The sequence below is a fragment of the Egretta garzetta genome, unplaced genomic scaffold, assembly GCF_000687185.1.
Source record: "Egretta garzetta isolate BGI_Z169 unplaced genomic scaffold, ASM68718v1 scaffold724, whole genome shotgun sequence".
NCBI lineage: Eukaryota > Metazoa > Chordata > Aves > Pelecaniformes > Ardeidae > Egretta > Egretta garzetta.
In genome coordinates this window covers 407,348-425,880 of record NW_009259523.1, presented here as the reverse complement: position 1 = coordinate 425,880, position 18,533 = coordinate 407,348, and the positions used below count along the sequence as shown (strand labels likewise).

General features: G+C 37.5%; 1 protein-coding gene across 1 annotated transcript in view; it reads left to right on the top strand.

The window, feature by feature from the left end:
• Positions 1-18,533, top strand: part of FBN2 (fibrillin 2) — a gene marked incomplete at its 5' end in the record, with an annotated part of 179,131 nt that overhangs the window by 77,018 nt on the left and 83,580 nt on the right. Inside the window, 7 exons of the mRNA XM_009637471.2 lie at positions 1,685-1,804; positions 2,378-2,503; positions 3,164-3,286; positions 4,361-4,483; positions 10,395-10,547; positions 11,442-11,495; positions 16,097-16,222. Coding sequence (XP_009635766.2) covers positions 1,685-1,804; positions 2,378-2,503; positions 3,164-3,286; positions 4,361-4,483; positions 10,395-10,547; positions 11,442-11,495; positions 16,097-16,222 — 825 coding nt within the window. The remainder of the gene's footprint in view (positions 1-1,684; positions 1,805-2,377; positions 2,504-3,163; positions 3,287-4,360; positions 4,484-10,394; positions 10,548-11,441; positions 11,496-16,096; positions 16,223-18,533) is intronic.

Genomic DNA, 18,533 nt, shown 5'->3' with positions numbered 1-18,533 from the left:
GTTTATAGTGAGATCCATTTCTAACATGAACATGTTTTCTTTAATAGATGAAGCAAGTTGAAGCCTATAATAAAGTCATAAATGTTGTTTTGTGTAGGAAAGCTAAATATAAGAGATGAGTGCCATATCTAGCATTTATAAGTTGCCCCTGTACTCCCCTATACCAAAGCAAGATAAATGTACAGTAAAGCCATTTGAATTAAGACATTTGACAAAACATTAATGTGAAAATGTGATTTAGAGTTTGACATTTTCTTGGTAGCTGAGGACTTTGTTCTGAAGGAATTATATGCAATCCTCCTTGAACCCCATATCAGCTGAGCACTGAGTTAAAAAAACCCAATCTAGCACTCACGAGAAAAAGCATTCCAGCAGCCAGGCACTGTAGAGAAGCATGAGAGTGGGAAACTACTGTAATTACATATAAGTCTACTGCAGTGTAAGGATACAGTTACTGTTTTCTTCATTGTATTTAACACTCTGAATTGCTCTTTTCTTTATCTTGCTTCATTCTTGTGGTTTTACTGGAGTGGTGCTATCAGCTGCTATGCAGATGTGAATGAGCTAAATATGCGTGAGAGGAGGTATTTGATTCTTCGATTTGATTTGCCTTTATTCATCTGTTTACCCAAAACGGTCTGATTGTTCCTAAGGCACCCAGTGTACTGTAAACTACCTCATTAAATCAGTGATTGGGGTAAACCCTCTTTGATACGCATATTGATGCTATTGGTTTTAATTGTGTATGCATTAACACAGTAAGTCCTGTGAAACGTGTGGTCTTGTTTATGGTTAAATTAGAAAAAAACTAACCTTCTGCCATTTCTTAGAATCAAGTCATTCATGGCACAACAGTTTGTGGAAATACACATTTGTTTAACATACAAATGTTCTTATAAGTTTAATTTCTCATTCCATCCCATTATTTCCAAAATGTAATGAACCAGGTTTTAAGAACAGACCTGATAAAGGGTGAGTACAAATGATGAGCAAATTTATCCTGGTTTTTTTTTTTCTGATATTTCTGGTAGTGTGCACCCAAATACCAAAAAGCCTTTGAAAAGGAGAGTAAAGTGCATTATAGAGAAGGGCTAGGTTAAGACTGGCACTACTCAAATGTAAAGGCTGGGGTCGAGGATGCAATGGGGCATAAATAATTGAGATGTGGTGCACAGACTCTGGTCTCATTAAGAATCCCTCCTGCTGGTGTGTCGCCCCTTCTCACATTTCTACAATAAACCTGTAGTATAATGTGGCGGGGGGGGGGGGGGTGGGGGTGTTGGATGCCGTGATTTGCTCTGATTTTAAAATGCCCATTTTGATTTGATTTTATTCCGAAGATTAATGAATGGTCATTCAGTTTAGTGAAACTATGTTGAATAGAGTGTTCACTTTCACTATGCAACTGTCAGATTCCATGTCTCAAAATCCTCACACAGATTTTTTTCTTTTGTCTTTCAATATGCGTATAAATGATGTAGTAGTATTTCACTTCTTCAAAATGTCTGCCTAGTTGGACTAAGAACAGCTCTGGGTTCTTAGCACAGTAATGATTTTGCACAAATGAGTTTCATTATTTAGCATTTGACTGTTATTTACTGTCTGTTCCACTTAGAAAGTTCGAGACTTGAAAAAATGTTGTGTAAGTTGTGAAGTCACTAATGCTCCTCTGTGCTGCCAACAGATGTTGATGAATGCACATCAAACCCATGCTCTAATGGAGACTGTGTCAACACACCTGGTTCCTATTACTGCAAGTGCCATGCAGGTTTCCAGAGAACTCCTACCAAGCAAGCTTGCATCGGTAAGAAAATTTGCTTCATGTCTACTGACATTGCAGATGTTATGAGCCCTTATGTCAGATCCCATTGGAGTTCAAAAAATAGTTAGCAATGCTATTTCAGTAAATCCCAACATTTGTTATAAGAATTGGAGCTCTAGTTCTGTGCTACCATTCCGTTTGTTCTGTTGTCTTTTAATGTTTATCTGTTATTCTGGAATATCTGTCACTTGGCCAGGGAATTCCCCAGCTAGGAGTTCTACAAAAAAATCAGGAAATAGCGTATTAGTATGACAGGTGTATATTTATGTATGTGTGCAGATGAATGTGTGAGTAGGTTTTTGAAAGTGTACATAAAATAATTGCTGAGCATCACAAAATGTAGTATTGTAGCATTTATTGTACAAGTCTGTAAAATAATATTTTTCCTATCTCTGATGCAATGAGAGTAAATTCTTAACCATCTTTGAAAATTTTTTTCTAAGTAGTATTTAAATAGCATGCCAGGATTTTTCAAAGCAGTAATTGTCACTATATACATTTTTATCTTACAGTAATTCTTTGGTTGTGTGATTTTATTTTTTATTTTTGCCTTAGATATAGATGAATGCATCCAGAATGGTGTTCTTTGTAAAAATGGCCGGTGTGTAAACACTGATGGAAGTTTCCAGTGTATTTGCAATGCTGGGTTTGAACTGACTACAGATGGAAAAAATTGTGTTGGTAAGAACTCTTCTAAATAACAGGGCAGGCATTAGCTTGGTGATTCTAGAAATTGTACTTCATACTACAATTAAGGATCATTAAGGCTTACATTTTTGAAATAAAGTATGACCTGAGGTGAACTTAGAGCTCCTGCATTCAAGTAGTTTTTGTATGGAACTTCATGATTTCAAAGAAAACTTGAGCTAATTTTTGGTTTGAAGCTACATCTCTCCTCAAGAGTCCCAGGTAACTCAGTGCCAGGAATAACATTTTTCCCTAAAGCTTCATAGCAAGTGCTCCATGTATCAGTACTGCTGAAGAAGTAACTGGTTTTAATTTTGACTATACTGTGTCAAGAAAACCTTCTAGATAAACAACAAGCTCTTAATTCTGTCAGGTGATAGAAGCTTCTTATCCTTTCATGTGAGAAAGAAAGATGCACCATGTTCTTCCATTCACAATCTGCTGAAATATGCAAAGTAACTGAGCACAACGGGAAAAAAAAATTGCTGCTTCGTCTATAGAGTGAACACTCTTCAGATACTTCATCAGACTTACAAGTAGAATTTAATCTTCAAGTGAAGGAATAAGTCACACCAGTCCTGACAATTTATTTTTACTGTGTCATCTTCTGGAAGGTGAGGAACTATAAGCAGTTTTCTTTGCAATATTTTGCAGACCATGATGAGTGTACCACTACAAACATGTGTTTAAATGGGATGTGCATAAATGAAGATGGGAGTTTTAAATGCATCTGCAAACCAGGATTTGTTCTGGCTCCAAATGGGCGTTACTGTACTGGTATGTAGAACTAAGGGGTAACACATTAAGACAATCTTGATTGAAAACAGCTTTTCCGGTCCATTCATTCATGCAAGAATGGCAATCTTGTCACATGGGTTTAATATCATACAAATACCTTACTAACTCATTACAGTAGATTTCTTAAGCTGCCTAGAATAGAAATAAATCTTTAATTTACAGAAGGAAATAACTGAATTATTTAATAGTATTGTGAAAGTTACAACAGATGATAAATTAGCTTTTGAAAAGTCCAGCAAAATATTCAGGCCCTTCATGAACTGGTGAAGTGAGCAGCAATATGGGAAGTTTAAAAGGTTTAAAAGATTTTACATTTATGAACATGTGCAAGTGTGTTTTCCACATCATTATTCTGGCAGTTTAGAGTGCAAAACGCTTAAGACATCGTATTTGCCACACAGCATTACAAACTTCTTAAAGTGAGGTCACTGAAAACTTACATTAAGCATTTTAAGAACAGAGTCTGATTTAGCTTCAATTTAAGTAAACTTAATGGAAGATACCTCTTGCTGCCTGTAGAAGTAGGGTTGGGCTTGAGTAATTTTTAATAAGTGCAAAATCATCTAAATTGTTAGTTTTCTGATTTGAAGTTGAACCATTTCTATTAGTTGTGGTTTTATTAATGTACATGCAACTGGGCTGTTGACTTAGAAATTGACGACCACTGAAAAGTTCTCCGAAATTAAAATTTACCATCATATAGATACTCCGTGATTAGTGCTTCCTTAACCACACTTTAAAGAAAGGTTATAGTATCATGGGATGGACAAAGGGGAAAATTTATCATTAATTTTGCTTAACATAGAATCAGAAGTGCCTCTAATCCTACAGGTTTTTTTTTGGGGGGGGGGGGGGATTGGTTCTTTTAATGCACAGTTGGAATTTTGATTATTTAGTGTACTTTCAAGATGAGATTTTTATTAGAAACAAAACAAGGATATGTTGATGATTCATCTGCTATCCTAAAGTAATTTGGTAGTGTTCTAAAAATATTAATTGTAATCTTGCTTAAAAACAATGAATAGATTGTTGAATTGTGTTGCCTCCTGATAGATATTGATGAATGTCAGACATCAGGAATTTGCATGAATGGTCATTGCATAAATACTGAAGGATCCTTTCGGTGTGAGTGCCCACCTGGCTTGGCTGTTGGAGTTGATGGTCGTGTGTGTATAGGTAAGTGAAAATTTTTTTTCATTGAAAAGCAAGTGGAATTATCAGGTTGTCAAATTAAAGAAATTCATCAAATTACATCCTTCTAAACAATGTTGACATCAAACCACAGAGGATCTGTTCTAGGATAAATATGGAGTATTTGTCTTTTGCTCTGCTGTGTGTTTCAGTTCATGTATCCACTCCAAATCATTAAAAGGGTACCTATCTTGGTTGCAACACTGATATTTTTGCATTCCCCTTTTCATTTCTTTCTCTAATCTGAAAACATTCTATTCTCCCTGTACCATAGTGTTAAAAAAGAAAAAGGTCTAGCAAGAGAAATGGTGAAAATGAGATAGACCTGTTTCTGTGAACTCAAATATCATTATTAAGAATTATTAGGAAGTCTTGCCTTATGCTATCTTGTAAAGTAAATGTTAAAAGACAAGAAACTTAAATTCCTCTGTGGAATTGGAGTGGCACCACATCTTGTTTACTTGTTATTCCTACAAATTAAACTTACAGTATTTACTCTTCCTGGCATCTCTTTTTTTTGTTTTGTGGCATACCTTTTCTAGTCTTCTGATGAATAATCTTTTGTCATATAATCTGAACTGCAGCCTCTTATCCCCTCAGATGTTACTGGTTGACAGTTAGATTCTTTACCCAACTCCACCAGGAGCTCTAGCATAGCTTCAGGGAGCTTACCAGAGAAAAAAAGAGTATTTTCAACCTGATGAAGAATAAAAAAATTGGTAGAGGGCAGAAGGTATTCAATGCTTTTCTTTCTACTACTCGCTGATGAAGAGGGTGGAGAGCAATATACATTTTACAAAAGTTTCTGAGAGTGATGAGACTACATGCACTAGGAACTGCAATACTGCGAAGTTCCTTAAACCAATTTAATCCACGGGAGATACCATCTTTCCCTTCTTCTACATATCAGAACATCAGTTCTGTGTCCTCCTAGCTCATGAATGTATCTATCATCAGCCATATTGGTGACCCAAGGCTCAGGTAGTGCATAGGCATGGCATTAAGCTTCAGCAGGCAAATGTTCCTGGAATGGGGCCTCCTTGAAAAAGCACACACGGTGAAAAGCACACTGCTGGCAGCATCACAACACATTAGCTTCACTTTTGGTACGTGGCCTTGTGTGCTAGATGCTGCTGGTTACTGGACTGCCGTTGCAGCTGGTATTACATCGGGCCAGCTGATTATGTCGTGGTGTTTGACAGGTTCATGAAGCAGTAAAGGCAGAGAGGAAACCATTGGTTTAGTTCTGCAATAGTCATATATACTAATCAGTGCTATGACTGTTCTTGCTGATGTTTGCATATATGTCTTATCTGCCTGTATCTTATGTGCATGTGTCCACGTAAAGGAAAGGCAGACTTCATCACAATGTTTGGAGGTTATCTCACACCGAAGGGATGTGAGATACTACATCCTTGTGTTGCTATTATAAATTAATTTAAAATAAAATTTTAAATTGTGCAGAAGTGCATCTTTCTTTAAAATAAAATGGAGTGCAAGCATTCCTCTCAAGTGCCTGTGCAAGCTGGCCCTTTCTGCTACCACTTCAGTTTAAAAAATGCATGGTAAAAACTCAGAATGGCTTAAAAAAATAGGCTAATAAAAAGTCAAAACACCTTCTCAGTTGCTCAACTGGAACCCAAATACTTGTTGTTTTAAATAAATAAGATTTTTTAGTACACAAGACTGTACTAAAGATTGAACTAACAAAAGCAAAGTGTGTTCTCTCCTGTGCAGTAGCCAACTTGTTTTCTTCTGATTTAATAAACATTTGGAGAAAAACAATGAAAAGATAAAACAATGAGAAAAAGCTTGGTATACTGTTTTTAATATAGGAATTTCACTGCTTAGTGGCCCAGGAGCAAAACCAGATTTGAGTTTAGTATTTTTTTTTTGTGGTTCAGATTGGCCTCATCTTTACCCCGTCAGTGATACAGCTGCAAAGAATCAATGCAGTGCTCAGTTTTCTGTGCTTTTGTTTACCTAATGCTACCACAGGTCTAGCAGCTAAAGGCTTCACAAGCTGGCCATCAGCTGTGAACACTATTTTTTATTTGAAAATGTTCAGCTCCACATGTCACATAGATTTAAGGTTTACCATAAATGCTTAAATTTTCGTCAGAAAATATCCTTAATATGACAAAAATCATAAGGCAGAATCATGATTTGTTTGGAAAATTCATTTTTAAAAGATGTAGTTATTCCAGTCATAAACTAATATAGGAAATGTCAAATATTTCATAACAAAGATATCCTATACATGACCTTTAGAATAGAATTTCTGAGCCCATCTGCTGTTCAGAATTTTATGTGTGTATGTATATACAAATATATATGTGTTTATACATACACACACATGCTGTGTTAACTACAGGAATTCCCTGGCTATTCTGTCCCATATATTAAATGAGCTAAATAATACTTTTCAGATATTCTGACTTCTAGAAGAGTGTTTGCAGTCTGAAAGTTAGTAAGTTACACGGGGCTTCCTTTTAACAGTATTCCCACAGATGTGCTAGGCAATTAGCAAAAATATAAAATCAAAGGGTCTACAGTCCAATTGTCTTACTCTTACGTAGAGCTGTATTTTACTTCTGAATAGTGCCACTGATTCTGGTGGGAGTACTCATAGAATAAATTGCTTTTTTATTTAGTATTAATAAATATGGCAGAGTCAATCACAAAATATTATACAAATATTACACAATTTTGGGGAAAAAAAATACAGTAAGGGGGAAGAAATGCTTGGAAAAGGAACAGTTAAATAAATGCTCAGAGCCAAACTAGTATTTTCAGGCATTTCAGGTTTGGCTATCCTTCTAACTGCAACTCCATGCTCGGATACCTTAGCTGGCCCTGTGTGTGTGTGTGTTTGTGTACCACCTCAAAACTTGTACTGTGCTATGGCTATAGCTTTGTGGAATGTTATTTGTTCTCTGCTGAGACACTTTTAATTATAATTCAGTCTGCAGTTCACATCTCTGCTCAAAACTATAGCTGTCCTGGACAAAATAGCAAAGTTTTGGTTATTTCGTAGAACTATACCTCAAAGTGCCTGTCATGAGCATTGCATTATTTAACCTTCTAAGGCACCTGGATGGGTGCAGTGACTTTCGCTGAGAATAGGTCAACCACTGGTCCACCCAGCCTTGACCACAAATATGGTGGTGATAACGTTTTCAGATGTTCAAGTGCTACACCACAAAATCTAAGAGTCTGGAAATGCTGTTCTCTAGGAAACAGTGGCGTTTCCCATGATGAGGCACATGGTTACAGCAGCACCAATGCTAAACTCTGATCCAAAGCATAAAATAAGTTCTCCAGTGTTCTGAAATTAGTAGCCAAAGGCTGATCAAACTATATGTGGTGAGCAGCAGAGGTTCATCGGTAAGGTGCACGCTCAGAACTGTCGTGACATGGGGAACCTGAGCTTGGCGACTTGCCTACAGCAACTAAGCCATGGACAAAGCAGTGCCTGTCATTTCTCATCCTTGCTATGAGCATGGGAAGCACAGCCCAGGAAGGGCATTCTTCCTGTCATATGATCGCTGTTTTAATTCTGGGGGAGCCAGCTTGGTTCTTCATTCTACTCAGGCTTCATGAATCACTGACTGTGTAGATAAGACTGTTTTCCTATAACTAGGCAATCTTCCCCAAATTCCCTGTGCTGCTTCTGTAAAAACATTTGTTTGTGTTGAAAAGCATTTGCTCTTTTCTTACGCAGAACAGTTGCTCAGTACATCTGTAGCTTCCTCCGCCTGCTTCTCATACTTCACGTCTTTGAAGACCTTCCTACAGAGTATTTCCATCACACTTCTCAGTCTTTTCTCCCCCTGCAGTTTCCCATGGTACCATTTTCTTCCCTTGAATTGCTTCTCCATTCTCTCCCAGACACATAATTAGGGGGAAGCCTTCCCTTCTGTGACAGGGCAATAATCAAAGCCCTTTTATTCATGGCAGAGCATGTCAGAGTGGCATCTGGATTTGTTAGAGGTGGAGCGAAAGGATGCAACTAATTATTTTGCAGAGTACATGAACAGATATTTCTTGTGAAAAAGTCTTGATTGTTGTCAAGGATAATAATCTTTTCCTGCTGTCAAGTGCAAACAAATTGTACTGGCTTCACCTAGACTCCTGGCAAGGAATAAGCCCTGAAATCTGGACCACATTTAACTGTGCTCCAGAATTATCTGTTCCATGGGACACCAAAGGCAAGAGAAAACATTTATGTGCAGGCAATCCTGTTTTATAGGAGCCAGAACACTCAAAGAGCAGGCAGAGCACAGAAGGAATTGCCAGTTTGGATTGGCACAGGATACTCCAACATCCGCTTTAAGATTTTTTATGCAACTTTCCTTTGTTGTGTTGGTGTCATCTTTTTAAGTAGGTAACTGTCTGGATTCCCTCAGACCCTACTCAGTTTCTGAGTGAACCCAGGCTCAGGTCCAGGCCACAATGTATGGTAGTTTTACTGGGAGATTGACAAGGAGCATAAATTAAAGCGATGTGCTGGCCTGGTCCATAAAGGTGCCTGAAACAAAGAATATTTCTGTAGCTCCAACAAGTATCTGTAGAACTATAGGACTCAAAACGAAAGGCTATTTACTCCATGTGTATCCTGCAGTTCTCAGCCACGCATTTAAGGTGGACTGTCCACTCACATGCTTGATAGAAGATCTCCAATATTATCCTATAAGCAAATACACAAAAGGCATCTAACCCCGGAATGACCAAAAAGAAACAAAACAAAAAACCAAAACACATAAAAAGTAGTCTAACAGATGTTCTCATAGTTCTTGGGTAAGTACAGCAGATGATTATACCTGCAAAGATAGGGCCTGAAGGCCTGCCTTGGAAGATGGATCTTCCTGCTCAAGTCAGTCAAATTGATTTGTATGACTAAATCAGCTGCAAGATTGGCAGTATGTACATGGTGAGTCCTACAGCTGTGTGACTGTCATGTACAATTTTTCTGCTGTCTTTTATGGTAGGATTTTTGAGGTTGGAGACCACCTTCCAGGTATTAACTGTTTTCTTTGAGTAATAAGTGGTGGTTTGTCCTTGCCGACATTTCCAGCCCTCTCCCCAGGGAAGGCGCTGGTGGCTTTTCAAAGTCCATAGTGGCTTTTCAATCACGAAACTCCAGAAATTTCTCATGTTTGGGGCAGTAGTTCTGCTTTCCCCACTACCTAGTCATGTGTAAGAATTTCTGATTCACTGTTGCTAGCTAGGTGTTGAGACCTTTTTAATATCCTAAACCTAATCCAGCACTGGTGCCAGTTTACATACAAACCTATTGACATAGCCATGTCACACAAATGCTGATCTGAACAATCTGCTCAAATTGCATTTCTGTTCAGAATTTGTAAATGCAGTAGGAGGCTATTCTCCTCCTTCTGGCAATATGTAGCCTCCCATATCAGCAGCCCTGGACTGCCAGTGAGTTATCCTACATGAGGAACCATTTTGGAAGTAAGAAAGAGATTTGCGTGTCCTGGTTATGGCTGTTGTACTTCTTAAAGGGAAAAATTAGTCACCACATGCTGATTCAAGCCATTCTGTATTTCTTATTGAGAATATGTGTTGACAGATTTACAAAGCTGCTCCCTTGTGGGTCATCTTTGCTGGGTCCTACAGAATGCTTTTAAATTTGCCCGCAGTATGCTAGTTTATGTGGTTTTAAAGTGCTCTGGAGAGGGTTCCGGGAGCTAGCCATTTTGAGAATTGGCCTTGATGCCATCAGGTTTATTGTAGCAGAGCAATGCAGATGTGGCCAATAAAACCATTCTGTTGAACAAAATTCTTTTCTTTTTATTTAGCTCTCCTTGAGATAGTATGCGTACATTTCACTGTCAGCCTAAGGAAATAAATTATTTCTTTGCTTGCCCTTTCTTAGATACTCATATGCGTAGCACGTGCTATGGAGGCATCAAAAAAGGAGCGTGTGTCCGTCCTTTCCCTGGTGCTGTCACAAAGTCTGAATGTTGCTGTGCCAATCCCGACTATGGTTTTGGAGAGCCATGTCACCCCTGCCCTGCTAAAAACTCAGGTAAAATTTTCTGTTTCTTTGAATACTAGAGTGAACATATAGACCTGAAAGAAAATCTTGTTCAGAACAGGTTGTTAATTTATTTCATGGCTTAAAGAGAAGTGGATTGGGTACTTAATGGCATTGTACACTGATTCTGGAAATGGTTTCTCCTTTAAAGAAAAACTCTCTGGTATTTTATGTTGAGTATTTGTGTTTTAATGCATTGTAATGTTTGAGGTGAACCTAATTTCAGAGCTGGCCAGACAAAATTCAGGATGAAGGACCTGAGTATGCTGTGGATGAAGTTGGGTCCCTGAATTAAGTGTTTGCTATAAGTAATAATACTTTAAAGATAATAAGCAGAGTTCTCTGAATATCTCTAAATTTCTTAGTCAAATCAATCCAGTTTAAATGAGCAACCCATATTAATTTTAGAAATCTGTATTTCATTTATCAGTTCTCCAAATAAACCTGGGTATTGATTTAAAAAAAAAAATCTCTTGAATATAGAACTGAGATGGTGTATCTTGGACAGTATTTCCATTCAGTGTCGTTTTCTGAGATAGCAGGAAACTATTTACAAGAAATGTAGTAAGGCTAGCATTATGGTTGAAAGCAGTAAGTTAAAGAGCCAGAACTGTCAAGACTATAACAAAATTGCTTGAGTGTTTAATTCTTATTATCAAATTTTGGTTTCGTATATATATGAAAGCTCAGGGTGGAATGCTACTTGATGTATTTAGCTATATTATCTATAAATAGTTATTTCATGCAAACATTGGCATTTTATTAGCTGCACTGTAGAAAAATTATTTCGAAAAAAGATTAGGTGGATTTACTTTAGGACTAAAGGAGGTGGAACACTGGAAATAACATTTTCTTTTTTCCCCAACATCAACTTCAATTGAGTAGCTGAATTCCATGGCCTGTGTAGCAGTGGAATAGGTATTACTGTGGATGGACGAGGTATGTCACACATTTTCTTTCGTGTACATGATTCAAGGTTAAAAAAATAATGTACTCAGAATTATATTTTTCTTTAACATAATAGGGTGGAGGGTTTTGCCTCAAGATAAATATGTTGATTTTAGTATTTTTATTATCAAAGTACAATAATTAAATGTTGTCTAAAGAAAAGGCCAGAATTAATTATCTACAACACTGGGTTTTACCTGATTCTGACGAGAAAAAAAGCCTCCCATTTTAAAGGTTTGACCTATAATTTAGCTTTTTTTAGAATAGGTACTAGACAGTTCCCCCTCATTTAGGAAATGACAGGAGCCACTTGCATTTGCAGTTGATTTTCAGTCAGCTGGGGTAGTAATAGAGCAGTTTTTCACTCCAGATCCAGCGTTCTTTACATGGACCATTTCTATGGAGGGATCATTTCTCTGGTGAGTTAGAGTTGGAAGCGAGCTGACTAAAAAACATCCTCCTAAAAAAAGTCCTGAAAGTGAGTACTTGGATTTAGTACTGGGAACTGTAAAACTCCAGCTCCTTTTTCTAGCACCACAGAGAGAGTGGTTTTAAACATAATAGCGGAGCCAGGCCTGAAGTAGGGGCGATGCGTGCTGCAGCTGCCAAGTAAGTAGAGTGGGTTGAAGAAGGAATGGTGGAACACAGTATTATGATTTATTGCTAGATAGTTCCCTGATGAGTTAATAAAGTTGCAGCCAAATTAAAGCAGATACTGTACATTTCATATTTCCAGGCATTTAATTTATACATGAGAGCCTCTGATCATTATACTTAGTAACAGCCTGCATAACTTTTAAAAATAGTACTATAATAAAAGAAATTCTGTTTCTGTTCAGTACTGTATGTGTATATGCATAGTTTTTTTCTCCTCTACAAGCTCATTGCTGATATGTTGCCAAACTTACAAGTAATTTGAAATGAATGGAGTTTGTAAATTCTGTCAGTTTTTAATGAATTATACAAGGTCAATTTGAAGAATCTTTAAATCTCATGGAGAAGTAATGGCAGTGTACTGCAATATTGTTGTACAAACAGCATCCTACCATGAGAATTTGCATGTAGTCTGGTAGGGAGGTTATCTGTACTTTTGGATGCATGGAAAATACAGTTTCTCATTAAAAACATAAACCCAGTTGTGGTCTCTACCAACTGCATGATAAAGACTGTATCTCTTAGGGGTTCATGTCTCAACTAAAATCCTGCTTTGTAAAGAAAACCCTAGCATTTTCTGAACATCTTGTGCAGTGACCTTGCAGACCATTTTCTTGCTGCTACTTCTACCACTGCTTACACCAAGGGACTTTGTTTGCCAATTCCATTTCCTAAAAGAGAGGAATACTGAGGCCACATTCAATCCCTAATAAAAACTGTGTTGTGTTCCTCATGCAAACTCATTATCAAGAATGAGTGGGAATACACTTTATCAGTGAAGCTCTTGTCATAGAGATTTTATTTGACTTTAAGTTGATGCATAGCTTGTTAATTAGACTGCAGTCCATCAGCACATCCCTACTCCTCTTATTCAGCTTATGATTAACAAGCACAAAACATTCAAGTCTTCATGTAAGAGAAATCTGGACATAGGTGAGGACAGAGATTTTGCAAGCTGGTTCAATATAAAAAGGACTGGGCCTTTTGAAATCATTAATTTGATAAGGAGAGAGAGAGTAATGAAATTGTGTGGCTTGTTCCCAAGAAACAAATGAGTTTAGTAAACTACAGAAAACTTTTTTTCTCAAAAGAAAACATAAAGCTGAAATAGTAATATAATATAACTAATTTGTATTTTCTTATGAGTTTAATCCAAGGATAGCATGATTTTTGTAAATGCATATCTGAGTATATGTAAATCATGATCTAAACTGCACTGTGATTAAGGAGGAAATGTCCTTTATAAAAATTGAGCAGTACAAGTATAAAACAAGCTTTTTATGAAGTCACAGCTAGGCCAGCACCCCTACTGTTCTTTCCAGAGTTTGGAAAGGGAACTATATAAACTAATGGGCTTACCGTATGGGAAGAAATAACTTAATATTGAAAAACCCTCTTTTCCTCAGAGGCAAAAAATACTAAAACTAGCCTGTTTCTGTTCTTATAGTTCATATGAATATTCTGGAATTTTCCAACTACAGCAGAAATTCTATATGGGACTGTAAATTCAGGGAATATATCTCATTCATCATCCTATTGTGTCGATCTGAGAAAAAACTTAAATTTCCAACAAGTGCTATAATTTCTATAAGAGTGAGTATGCTGTGGTATTGACCTATGCATTAGTCCTGTATTAGGAAAAGTATCTGTGTCACCTAATAATTTATAACTTCTTACCTAGATCTTTAAACCACAGGCACTGAGTGCACAGGCTAGGTGTTTTGCATCAAGATATTCTTAAAAACACATAGTTCCCTATTGATTTAGGTTGGAAAGGGTATCTGGAGGTCTTCCACCCTAACCTTCTGCTCAGAGCAGGAGTAACTTCAAAGTTGAATCAGGTTTCTCAAGGCCTTGCCCAGTGGAGTTTGGAAAATCTCCAAGGATGGAGTTTCCATAGACTCTAGGGCTTAACCACCCTCGTAGGGAAGAATTGTTTTCCTGGTGTTCAGTTAACATTTCCTCTGTCGTAACCTGTAATTGTTGTCTCTTGCGCTGTCATTGTGTACCTCAAAGAAGAGTCTGGCTCCATCTTTTCTGTAACCGTCTATTAAAGATCAGAGAACTGCTATTAGATGTCACTATCATCTTCCCTCTTGACGGCTAAACAAGTCCAGTTCCCTCAGCTTCTTCTCATACATCAGGCACTGATCTTACTAGGGGACTTCAGTAACCTTGACATTTACTGGAAAAGCAGCTCTGCAAACTTTATGTAGTCTAGGAGACTCTTGGAGCGCACTGAGGATAATTTCTTAATCCATGTGATAGACAGCCTAATTGGAGGAGAAGTGTTACTGGATCTGTTGCTTACCAACACAGATGAACTAATTAGTGAGGTCAAAACTGATGGCAGCCTAGGCTGCAATGATCATGCCCTGGTGGAACTCATGATCTTCAGGGATATGGGCCAGTTGAAGAGTAAAGCCAGGACCCTGAATTTTAGGAGAGCGACCTTTCTGTTGTTTAAGGAATTGGTGGATGGGGTCTTTTAACGACATTCTCCTTGTTTTGCATGAGCTCTTGATTCCCAAGTGTAAGAAGTCAGGCAAGGAAGGCTGAGTAAGGACCTCCTGATGAAACTAATGTGTAAGAAGGAAATGCATAGGCTGTCGAACAAGGGACATGTATCCTGGGAAGAATATAGGGATGCTGACCAGATGTGTAGGCATGGGAACAGGAAAGCTGGAGCTGAGTTTGGCAAGGAACGCAAAGAATGCAACAGGCTTCTACAGGTACATTGGTCAGAAAAGGAAGATTACAAGAAAATGTACACAGACACACACAAACACGATTAATAAGACAGGAGAACTAATGACAACCTACATGAAGAAGGCTCAGGGACTCAACAATTCTTTTGCCTGAGTTTTCACTGGTAATGACTCTTCCCATATCTCTCAAGTCTCTGAATATCAAGGCAGGGACTGGGGGAACAAGGTCCTTCCTATCACAGGAGAAGATCACGTTTGATCCCCAAGGAACCTGAACATGTTCCTGAACAAGTTCATGGAACCTGTCTAGATGCATCCCACGGTCCTGAGGGAACTGACATGTAGTTGCTAAGCCATTCTCCATCATATCTGAAAAATGGCAGTTAGGCAAAGTCCCTGGTGAGTGCAGAAAATGGAGTATCACATCCATTTTTTAAAAAGGGTAAAAAGGAGGACCGTGGGAACTACCAAACAGTCAGCCCCACCTCAGTGCATGATAAGATCATGGAGCAGATTGTCCTGGAAGTTTTGTCAAAACATGGAAGATAGGGATGATTAGAGACAGCCAGCATGACTTCACCTAGGGCAAATCTAGTGGCTGCCTATGATGGAGTGACTGTACCACTGGACAAGGGAAGAGCTATTGATATCATCTACTTTGACTTCTGTAAGGCCTTTGATACTGCCCCCCACAATATTTTTCTCTCTCCACTAAATTAGACATAGGTGGGTTTGATGGATGGACTGTTAGATAGATAAGGAGTTGGCTGGTTGGTCATGTGCAAAGAGTTACAGTCAACAACTCAAAATGTTCCAGAAGAAACGAGTAACAAATGGTGTTCCTTAAGGGTCTATACTGGTGCCAGTACTCTTTAATGTCTTCATCAATGACACAGACTGTGGCATTGAGTGCACCCTCGGCAAGTTTGCAGATGATACCAAGAAGCAAGAGATACCATCCAGAGGGGCCTTGACAGGCTTGAGGATTGGGTCCGTGTGAACTTCATGAAGTGGCCCAAAACAGGACACAATATTCCAGGTTTAGCCTCATTAGTGTCTAATAGAGGGGAGTAATCATTTCTATCAGACTTATGGCTGCACCCTTGATATACCCTTGCTCTGAATGACAGCCCCAACATGCAGTGAATCAGATGTTGTCCACATCTATCACAGGATCAGGCTTTTCATATCTTTCAGTATCTTGTTATCTTCTGCATTGTGTTAATACAGATATTAATGAGTGTGCATTGGATCCTGATATTTGCTCCAATGGAATTTGTGAAAACTTACGTGGCAGTTATCGTTGTAACTGTAACAGTGGCTATGAGCCTGATCCTTCTGGAAGGAATTGTGTGGGTAAGTTGCCTGATTTTTTTATCATTGTTGAATAATTCATCACTATATTGATGCTAATTTGAATTAACAGAATTTACATTGCAAGACATCTACTTCTTAAAGCTACAATGAAAATCTCTAATGAAACTGCTTTTCTCAGTCACCGCATAGCTAATATTCTTACTGGTGTATTTTTCTGTTATTTGACAGGGCAGGGGTATTACTATTTGGGAAGGGTAAGCAGGAGTTGTCATTGCAGTTTAGGGATTAATTTTCTCAAAACCATGGGTCAGTTTGTGTTACATTTTAATGTATAACATTTGTCAAGACTACCTAAAAAGTGTTCCTTTCAAGGCTGGATGATAATTTGTCGAGAGTTTTGCATAATAAGATGTAACAGATATCTGACATTATCATAGTGAATGATAAGTGGTGGCCTGTGTACACAGTCTCTGCAGTGTGCAATAATTCGTGATGTCCCCGAGTAACACAAGTGCAGCAGAATGGATTGCTGCACGCTTAGTCCTCTATTTTCTGAAAACGTCAGCTTATGAAGGAAGCAATGACCCTCTCTTAAGATTTCACAAATCATGTCTGAACAGTGGCTCAACTGTAAGAGCTATTCTTTTGTTCTTCAGAATTTCAAGTCACCAGTATACAGGAATGATTCACTTCAGAAACTTTTAATTGTCATTTGTAGTTTGGTTTATGTTTATACCAGACTGTTGTTGCAGCATCTAGATACATTTTCTGCAAGTGTTTAGGAATACCCAACACAAGATACTTACATTATACATTTCACTCTCTGTCCTAATTAATTTTATTATTCATGATCATACATGAAGTCCTATATATTTTTTCTTTTGGGAATTCTTTCATCCAAAAAATATGTGTTATACCATATGTATGTTGTACAATAATGTCACTTACAGTCCTGTAATTTTAAACGAAAACTGAAGTTTGTTTATATTAAAAGCTGGTGGAAATCTATTTGAAACCATTAGAAAGTCTTAAGTATCATCCTACCATCTGATGTGTTTATTTTGGGGAATTACTGCTCTCTACACTTAAAGGTTTACTGACCTATCACTGGTATCTGTGGTCAACAAAACCCCACCATTTTTGGTAGGAGAAAACCTGGACTATGTAACTGTGGTATAATTTTAATACCAAACATTCCTACCTAGTGACGCAAAGCAAATACAAAGTAATGAAAGTGTTCCTTTTCATCTGCTTGACTTCAGGAATTTTACAGCTAGTTACTTTCTAAAGGCCCTATATATGACCTTTTGGCAGGAAAGGCACTGCTGCATAAAACTGTTGGTGGTTTTTTAAAATACTTCACATAATACTGCTTTTCCAAATGGATTTTATGGCAAGGGATTTTATTTATCTAGTTACACATGGGATTATGTAAGTGCTAGTATAGGTATATCTCTGTTTAATTATTTAAATAAAAACAACGTACTGACTGTAATCATTTGTTCTCAGGATACATTTGTTCTTAGGAGAATTTTTGCACAAAATAATTTAATTACGAACACTCAAATAAAGGGTTGAAATATTTTAATTAATGATACAGTTTATAAGATGCCAGGAAATAAAAATGGTCATCATACAGAATGCAAACAGTATTTTTGTCAGTTTTAAGTGTTTTTAGAGCATGACCTGTATCATCATGTTTTTACAGTGCATATCACAATAGATTACGGTCTAAATCTGAAATTATTCTGTGAGATTCTAAGGAAATAATAATGTTCAGCACACTCCTAGTTTGGGTTAAAGGATTGTATGACAACAAGCTCAAAATTAAAGTCTGTTGCTGTTGAAAACATCAAATTCCAAATCCATCCTCCTTTGCTTAGTTAAAATCAGATGAGGTTACATTAAGGACTGGTTAGTTTAGAGGAGCTTCTTTGCAGCTGCAAAACTTAAATCTCTGATTCATCGGCTGGGGAAATTTAGACTTTATTGTCTGAAACCTAAAGGAATTTGTAAGCATAGCTTGCAAAATCTAAGGTAGTTGGGAAACGGAAAGACTCCAGATTGTAATTTTATTGCATTCTTGTTTTTCTTTATTTTTAATCTTAAACACTTTAAAAAATCCAGTTGATTTAAGATTTCAGTTGCAGCGTTACGTTTGGGAAATTAAGCAGTTAAAATACGGGAGACACCCTGAAGCAGGATAAAGTATCAGGTTTATCATGGCTTAACCTGTCAGTATTCTTCTGTAAGCTTAAGTATTTGTGACATGTGATGGGCATTAAAGGGAAGTAGCTTAAAATTATGATCTTTTTTTCTTTTAAAAAATAAACAATAGGGCAGTGAGGAA